Genomic DNA, 8,352 nt, shown 5'->3' on the forward strand with positions numbered 1-8,352 from the left:
ACAATTAGAATAGCTTTATTTAGCAACATATTTAAAACTCAACAAAAAAACAAGTAAAATATTGAGGGTAAAGCATTACGTGTTCTTTCCTGTTGCCTTATACTCCATTAGACAGTCACTGCTTTGAACTGTAAATGTTCCTTGTGTTTGTTTTAGCCCATTTGAAACAGAAAATAAAATATTTTTTTAACGTTTTTTTCCTTTATAGAATAAACTGTACATTTAAGTATTAGAAAGAACACCATTGGATAAGCAGATTTGATGTTTAGAAGCCTGCTTTAATGTTTGAAATAATTTAAAACTTAATAAAGAGGAGCTATCCAAGACATTCTCTTTTTGACTTTTCTTGGGGACTTTCCTTTCTCATTTGAACATTGACCAGTACAGAATATTTAAAGCTCTTTCACTTCCCCTTGTCTGTGCATGTGAACTGCCCTCTGATTGAAATCACACATTTTAGACCACTTCATGTCTGGAAACCGTGATGGCCATTGCAAAATAGTAATATTGTGGTCAGTTCATTATCTTTTTGTTTATTTTGAGATTCACCAGTAAGTGATTTCAGTGGCAGAAGCAGTGATAAACACATTGTACATACACAAGATGGGCAATACTATAATGACTAGAGTTTAAAAGAATTTAAACATCTGCCAAAAATATTGAGGAATCGTTCACTGGTGGCATGAGTCAGGGTTGCAAGGAAAATGGATACCCAAACATGACTTTTTCTGAGGACTTGTCTGCAAAGCTTTTGAATTGTTTATCAGTGTAGGGTTTCACTGACCACAGACTAAGAAATGTCCCCATTTATGAGTTTCAGAACAAATCCTGGTGTGTGCCTTTCAGAAAATGAATGCATCTTGCATTCTGTATAAAACATGGCCTCTACAGTAGTTTGCTTACTTTTTTCTTTTTTATTTCACTCAACTCATTTGGTTTCATCACAGTGCAGAATTGATTATCGTCAAGTTTAGTCTGATTTTGTATTTTGTTTTTTAGACAAAAAACAAGTGTGCTCTTCTAGCGCTAGGACAGTGACAATGGGGCTTCTATTTCAACCTTCACTGATAGTGTAGCCTACTGGTCTGTAGGTATGGGGTTGACCTGTGACTCTTTGTGTGGTGACACCATGCTGTACATCCTCACTCCACGCCTCTACATTATGCTGCAGTCACCCAGACACTGCAGATTACATCTCTAAATTCACGCCTGAACATCTGACGAGTTTCATGCTGCAAGATTAAGCACTGAAGAAATTCTCTCTTGGACTGAACGTGTGATGTAATGAAATAGAAATTGGTCACTAGAAGCAGAACTGCCGAGGATACATTTAAAGCTGTTGAAGTAGGGTGGCCAACTGGACTTACGTGTGCTTTATTCTAAATACAGAATGGGTTTGTTCCATAAAAACTGGATTGCAAGCAGTTGGGCTAATTATTAAGAATCTGAGCCAGAACGGTGAACCACAAATATATCCAGAGCACGGTCACCTGTGCCAATTAAGCCAGATAATAAACACATTTATAGTATGTAATTTCATGTTTGGACGGAGTAAAAAGTATTAACAGATCTGGCACTCCGGGACCCTGGTTCCCTCCGTGGTGCAGTAAGGCGTGAATACTAAACTACAATTCCCGGTAAGCATCGCTGCAGTTGGTGCAGTTCTCTTTTATGTCACTTGAGTGGTGCGAGTTTTCAGTACGTTCACAATTTCTTCCCACTACAGCTCGGTTGGGGGAATCATAAAAATCATACAGTTGACACGAGTACTGTTTTTAAACGCTATTTTATTTGCTACGTTTCAGTTTTCTTTGCGTTAAACAATTTGAGATCTGAGCGGAACTAAGGTAGTCAAGTAGCTGAATTAGTTCCTTCAGAAAAGAAGCGATACACTTGCTGTGTCATTTCACAATGGCGGACCAGGAGGAGGCCGTGAGGGAATTTGTAGCTGTAACTGATGTTGATGAAGAGAGAGCCCGCTTTTTCCTGGAGTCAGCAGGGTGGGATTTACAGGTAGGTGATAAAGGCTGCATCTCGGAAGCGGAGCGAAATTAGATGGTCCTGTCAGCTGTCCTGTCTTTGTAGCGGCTATGTTGCTATGCTAACTATACGTTAGCTAGCTAACAAGTAGCTTGATTCTTCGCTGACTCGCTAACGGTAGATTTCTTTGGCCTTAAATGTCACATCACCACACCGACGGCCGATATATCAATGAATCGTGTTTTATCTGTCGCTCAATCGCTGTTAGTGTTAGGGTCAACTTATCAGATGTAACGTTAATTAACTTAGCTAACGTTACATTCCTTTTATCATAACAATGGAAGTACTGCGCAGGTGACAGCTGGCTAGTTGTCTTACTGGTAACGATGTGTTGATATGATAGCTAACTGGCTAGATGGCTAGCTAAACATTATTAGAAACAATATTTCTTAGTTAAACTTTATTTCAGGTCCATAACTGTTATTGTGGTATTATTGACGCAAAGTAGTTTTTAATGCATAGCTATAACTAGCTAGGTGTACACGGATCCAGAGAGAATACCGGGACAGGGGTAGAGAAAGCATCAATTCGTCAGCTATAACGTTACGGTACGTTATACGGTAACGGTCATGGAATTTCATCAAACTAGTTAGTTGATAAAGAAGGTGGATGTTCTCCGCCTCGGCTAAATACAACACTCACCACTAGTTTGTGCTATGTTGGTGTCATAGTCTATATCGATCTCATCAACGTCCACAACATTTCGGAAATACAAACTCTTGTTTGTGTTTAGCTGGCCTTGGCTAGTTTCTATGAAGACGGTGGCGACGAAGATATTGTGACACTCCCTCAGCCCGACGAATCATCACTGATGCACCCTGTTGGTCCAAGGTACTCTTTTCATGCATTTGAATAATTCCTTCTTCCACTGTTCCAAGTTAATTCGTGTGTAAAAATTCCCTTTTAAGCATTGTGAGAAACGGAGACTTTTACGAAATTCTTATAATTAATAATTAATATTTTTGTTCACCTGAAAAATGTACTGTTATCGTCATCTCCCGGTCTGATATTGGTCACCGTGGAAGCAGTCTGTTCATCCATGTGTGCGGTACTGTTCCTCTGTGTGTTTAGTGTTCAAGAATCATGCACCATGCCTCACCATGCTACCCACTGATTATTTCTTCAAAGCAATGTTTTTTTTCCATTTAGATTGACATTGTAGATGACGTAACGTATTGCCACAGAGTATTGTTTCGTGACATCTCAAGAAGATCACTCTTTGCTCCAAGATAACGCTAATCAGCAGCTCCTGCAGGAAAAGTACTATGAATCAGAAAGTTGGCCCACTGTACTGTTTGTCCTCTTATGGGTTCATTGTGCTGCTCTTCCTATTTTATCCAGGAGCCAACCCAGAGTGACTTCTTTCAGAGATCTGGTCCACGATCAGGACGACGAGGGCAGTGAGGAGGAAGGACAAAGGTCAGGACCCTTCCTGTTCATGTGAAAAAGGCCAGAACACCCAGATTCACATTAACAATACCATCAGGATGTGATGTGAATAAAATATGCAGTTATGACATTTGCACCTTTGCAAACATCTTTCTTACACTGATATTTCTTTGGATTTTTCCTCCAGTAACAGAGAGGCCTGGCAACCTCACGACTGATTTAAAAAATAAACATCACAATGTGCACATCAAGCACATTGCACTTTTGATAATTCAAGAAATGGGACGCTCTTGTGCAAAAGCACATGAATGCGCACATCATGTACCCAAGTGTGCAAGTGCGGTCAAGTGTGCATATTGGGACAGCCCCTTTCTCCATCTGTGCCTTAGCTCTTCTCCCCCTGCCTTTGTTAGCAGTGCTGCTCAGTAGATTCTCCAGCTGAAGCGCACACTCTGCCGCCCCCTGGTGGCTGTGCGGTTGGATTGTAGTTTGACTCGATTATTCTGCCGTTCTGGAACGTTCTCTTCCACAATGCACCCGTTTCACTCTCTTTGGATGGGCGTGGTTGTTTTATCAGGGGTCTGGCTGACCCTGCAATTCACGCGACCTCACTGGTGTCTCTGCAAGGGTATGTGCTTGTGAGTGTGATCGGGAAAACGGGCTCAATAACCATTTCATTAATGCTAGAGCTGTCTGGTTTTAAACTGTATGGTACTGGCTCTGCTGGGTTTGGTCGTGCAGGTTTTATGCTGGGGGATCGGAGCGCAGCGGGCAGCAAATAGTTGGCCCCCCGAAGAAGAAGAGCCCCAACGAGGTGGTGGAGGAGCTGTTTAAGGGGGCCAAGGAGCACGGGGCCACACCTGTGGAGAGGGCTGGGCGGGGCCCCGGAGAGGCCAGTGGGTCACGGGTACGAGAGAAGGAGTATTAATTTACAACCACATCTCCCCTTACAGACACCATGTACACCCTAACCCCCCTTACAGACACCATGTACGCCCTAACTCCCCTTACAGACACCATGTACGCCCTAACTCCCCTTACAGACACCATACACACCCACGCCCCCCTTACAGACACCATGTACGCCCTAACTCCTCTTACAGACACCATGTACACCCTAACTCCCCTTACAGACACCATGTACACCCTAACTCCCCTTACAGACACCATGTACACCCTAACTCCCCTTACAGACACCATGTACGCCCTAACTCCCCTTACAGACACCATACACACCCACACTCCCCTTACAGACACCATGTACACCCTAACTCCCCTTACAGACACCATGTACGCCCTAACTCCCCTTACAGACACCATGTACGCCCTAACCCCCCTTACAGACACCATGTACACCCTAACTCCCCTTACTGACACCATACACACCCACACTTCCCTTACAGACACCATGTACACCCTAACTCCCCTTACAGACACCATGTACGCCCTAACTCCCCTTACAGACACCATGTACGCCCTAACCCCCCTTACAGACACCATGTACGCCCTAACTCCCCTTACAGACACCATGTACACCCCCCTTACAGACAGTAGTGTGTGGAGCCGTTTCTGGGCGCAGTCCTGATCTCTCTTCCTGTGTTTGTAGGCGTTTGGGGGCGGAGGCTATCGCCTGGGCGCCGCCCCGGAGGAGGAGTCAGCCTATGTGGAGGGAGAGCGACGGCGCACTGACCCGGCTCAGGATGTGAGTGCCTCCCTCTCTCCCTCTCCCTCTCTCCCTCTCTCTCTCCCTCTCTCCCTCTCTCTCATCACTCCCTCTCCCCTCCCTCTCTCCATCTCTCCCTCTCTCATCACTCCCTCTCCCCTCCCTCTCTTCATCTCTCCCTCTGCCCTCCCTTTCTCCATCTCTCCCTTTCCCTCTCCCTCTCTCCATCTCTCCCTCTCTCTCTCAATCACTCCCTCTCTCCATCTCTCCCTCCCTCTCCCCCTCTCTCATCTCTCTCTCCCCCTCCCTCTCTCTCCATCTCTCCCTCTCCCCCTCCCTCTCTCCCTCTCCCTCTCCCTCTCTCCATCACTCCCTCTCCCCCTCCCTCTCTCCATCACTCCCTCTCCCCCTCCCTCTCTCCATCTCTCCCTCTCCCCTCCCTTTCTCCATCTCTCCCTCTCTCTCCATCACTCCCTCTCTCATCACTCCCTCTCCCCCCCCCTCTCTCCATCTCTCCCTCTCCCCTCCCTTTCGCCGTCTCTCCCTTTCCCTCTCCCTCTCTCCATCTCTCCCTCCCTCTCTCCATCTCTCTCTCTCCCCCTCCCTCTCTCTCTCCATCTCTCCCCCGACTTCTCTCCCTCTTCATTACTCCCCCCTCCCTCTCCTCCTCCCTCCGTCTCTCTCTCTCCTTCCCTCCCTCCTCGCCTCTCACGCGGTGTGTTCCTGTGTGCAGGTGCATGTGGTGCTGAAGCTGTGGAAGACGGGCTTCAGCCTGGACGACGGCCAGCTCCGGAACTACTCCGACCCCGCCAACGCCCACTTCCTGGAGTCCGTGCGCAGGGGGTGAGTCTGACACAGGGCCCGTTTCACTGTGCTTTCAGTGTAATGTGCTGGAGAGGCTGATTCTCTGTGCTTTCAGTGTAACCTGCTGGAGGGGCTGATTCTCTGTGCTTTCAGTGTAACGTGCTGGAGAGGCTGATTCTCTGTGCTTTCAGTGTAACGTGCTGGAGAAGTGATTCTCTGTGCTTTCAGTGTAACGTGCTGGAGGGGCTGATTCTCTGTGCTTTCAGTGTAACGTGCTGGAGAAGAGATTCTCTGTGCTTTCAGTGTAACGTGCTGGAGGGGCTGATTCTCTGTGCTTTCAGTGTAACGTGCTGGAGAAGAGATTCTCTGTGCTTTCAGTGTAACGTGCTGGAGGGGCTGATTCTCTGTGCTTTCAGTGTAACGTGCTGGAGAAGAGATTCTCTGTGTTTTCAGTGTAATGTGCTGGAGAGGCTGATTCTCTGTGCTTTCAGTGTAACCTGCTGGAGAGGGTGATTTGCTCTGGTTTAAAATAAATGTATTTTTCTCTCTGCTCCTCTCCCTCTCTCACCTTCTCCCTCCCCCATTCCTTTTCTTTCTGGCTCTCTGCCCCCCCCCCCCATCCCTTTCTCTCCTCCTCTCTCAGAGAGATTCCTCAGGAGTTGAGGCAGCTGTCTCGTGGAGGGAAGGTGAATTTGGACATGGAGGATCACCGTGATGTGGAGTTCTCCAAGCCCAAGTCTGCCTTCAGGGCCTTCGGAGGGGAGGGGCAGAAACTGGGCAGGTGAGGGCGGGGCAGGGCGGGGCGGGGCCAGGGGAGGAGAACGAAGCGTCATCTCCCCTGCAGAATGTCTTCAGTTTGACACAAATGCAGTTCAGCCGTCCAGCTCATCTCAGTGAAGTCAGCATCTGCTTGGGGGACAACGTCTCTGTCCAGCACTGCAGCACTGCTGCCTGGCCACACGAGGGCAGTAATGGTCACCGGAACCAACTGCCACTCTGTATAGTTACTTTTGCAAAAAGTGTTTTTTTTCCAGCCAGGAGGTTTTCTTAAACCTCTGTACACGCTGATTTAGACGCGATAAGATGTGTAGTTGCTGTTTAGTGGATAACGTGGTGCAGTGGGAGGCAGCTGAGAGGGCTCTGAGCAGTACTCTGCCCCCCTGTATCCCCACAGCTCGGCCCCTCCGGGGATGCCCCCTTCTGGATCACTGGGCGGCCAGCAGGACCAGGCAGCCACCGAATTGCAGGCCAGCGCCTCTGTTGCCCTTGACGACACGCAGCCAGTGACCAGCATCCAGATTCGGCTGGCTGACGGGGGCCGGCTGGTACAGAAATTTAACCACAGCCACAGGTAAGCCTAGCCCCTCCCACAGTCACACACACATACGCTCACACGCACACGCACACGCACACACACACACACACACACACACACACACACATACGCTCACACGCACACACACACACACACACACACACACACATACGCTCACACGCACACACACACACACACACACACACATACGCTCACACGCACACACACACACACACGCACACACACACACACACACACACACACACACACACACACACACACATACGCTCACACGCACACACACACACACACACACACACATACGCTCACACGCACACACACACACACACGCACACACACACACACACACACACACACACACACACACGCACACACACACACACACACACATACGCTCTCACACACACACACACACACACACATACGCTCACACGCAACCCACGAGTATTAGACACCAAAGGTGTCGCATTAACTGTCTGTCGATTTAAAAGTACGAAGAAGCTTAAATGTCACCCACCTCTTGGGTTTATTTCTTTATTTCTCACTTGTTTTCTGTCTTCTCCTCGTCCTCCTCGTCAGCGTGTCGGACGTGCGGCAGTTTGTGGCCAGCGCTCGCCCCGCCATGGCCGCGGTGGAGTTCGTGCTGATGACCACGTTTCCCAACAAGGAGCTGACGGACGAGAGCCAGACACTGAAGGACGCCGGCCTGCTGAACGCTGTGATCGTGCAGCGGCTGAAGTGAGGCTGCCCCCCTCCCCCCCGCTGGCCGGACTGAATCACAGGACCGATCCCTGCAGGAATACCGGCCCCTGCTGGCGGGGCTGACCAGGCGCGCCCGATTCCTGCAGGATGGTCGCCCCCTGCTGGCTCGGCTGACCCACCGCACCCGGTTGCCACTGAAGACACAAACACTGCAGGATGCGCGTTCCTGTTTTGTAACTTCCTGTACAGTACTGCGTGTCCCCCCTCATTGGTTTGTGAAACGGCACAGTTGTCTTCCAACGGGAGGGGGTGAATTTGGGTTGCATCTTGTTGCCGAGGAGAAGATGAGTGAGTGAATATTGGGTTGAATTGGCTGATTGTGAATAGAACTAATAAAGCTTTTTTTTACCTCTGGTGA

The 8,352-nt window shown here is 48.5% G+C and overlaps 1 protein-coding gene across 1 annotated transcript; it reads left to right on the forward strand.

Annotated features, from left to right (window-relative positions):
* The first annotated feature begins 1,662 nt into the window (after window positions 1-1,662).
* LOC133110363 (NSFL1 cofactor p47-like) lies at window positions 1,663-8,352 on the forward strand. The gene is made up of 9 exons (XM_061220397.1): window positions 1,663-2,013; window positions 2,774-2,871; window positions 3,382-3,459; window positions 4,171-4,336; window positions 5,036-5,131; window positions 5,826-5,935; window positions 6,540-6,677; window positions 7,071-7,247; window positions 7,812-8,352. The coding sequence occupies exons 1-9, from the start codon at window positions 1,912-1,914 to the stop codon at window positions 7,972-7,974; spliced, it is 1,128 nt and encodes a 375-aa protein (XP_061076381.1). The 5' UTR covers window positions 1,663-1,911; the 3' UTR covers window positions 7,975-8,352.

The sequence above is a fragment of the Conger conger genome, chromosome 14, assembly GCF_963514075.1.
Source record: "Conger conger chromosome 14, fConCon1.1, whole genome shotgun sequence".
Classification (NCBI taxonomy): Eukaryota; Metazoa; Chordata; class Actinopteri; order Anguilliformes; family Congridae; genus Conger; species Conger conger.

Coding starts and splice junctions, on each gene's coding strand:
- LOC133110363 (XM_061220397.1), top strand. CDS start 1,912: ATGGCGGACCAGGAGGAGGCCGTGAGGGAATTTGTAGCTGTAACTGAT. Junction 2,872..3,381: donor ATGCACCCTGTTGGTCCAAG/GTACTCTTTTCA, acceptor TATTTTATCCAG/GAGCCAACCCAGAGTGACTT. Junction 6,678..7,070: donor GAGGGGCAGAAACTGGGCAG/GTGAGGGCGGGG, acceptor GTATCCCCACAG/CTCGGCCCCTCCGGGGATGC.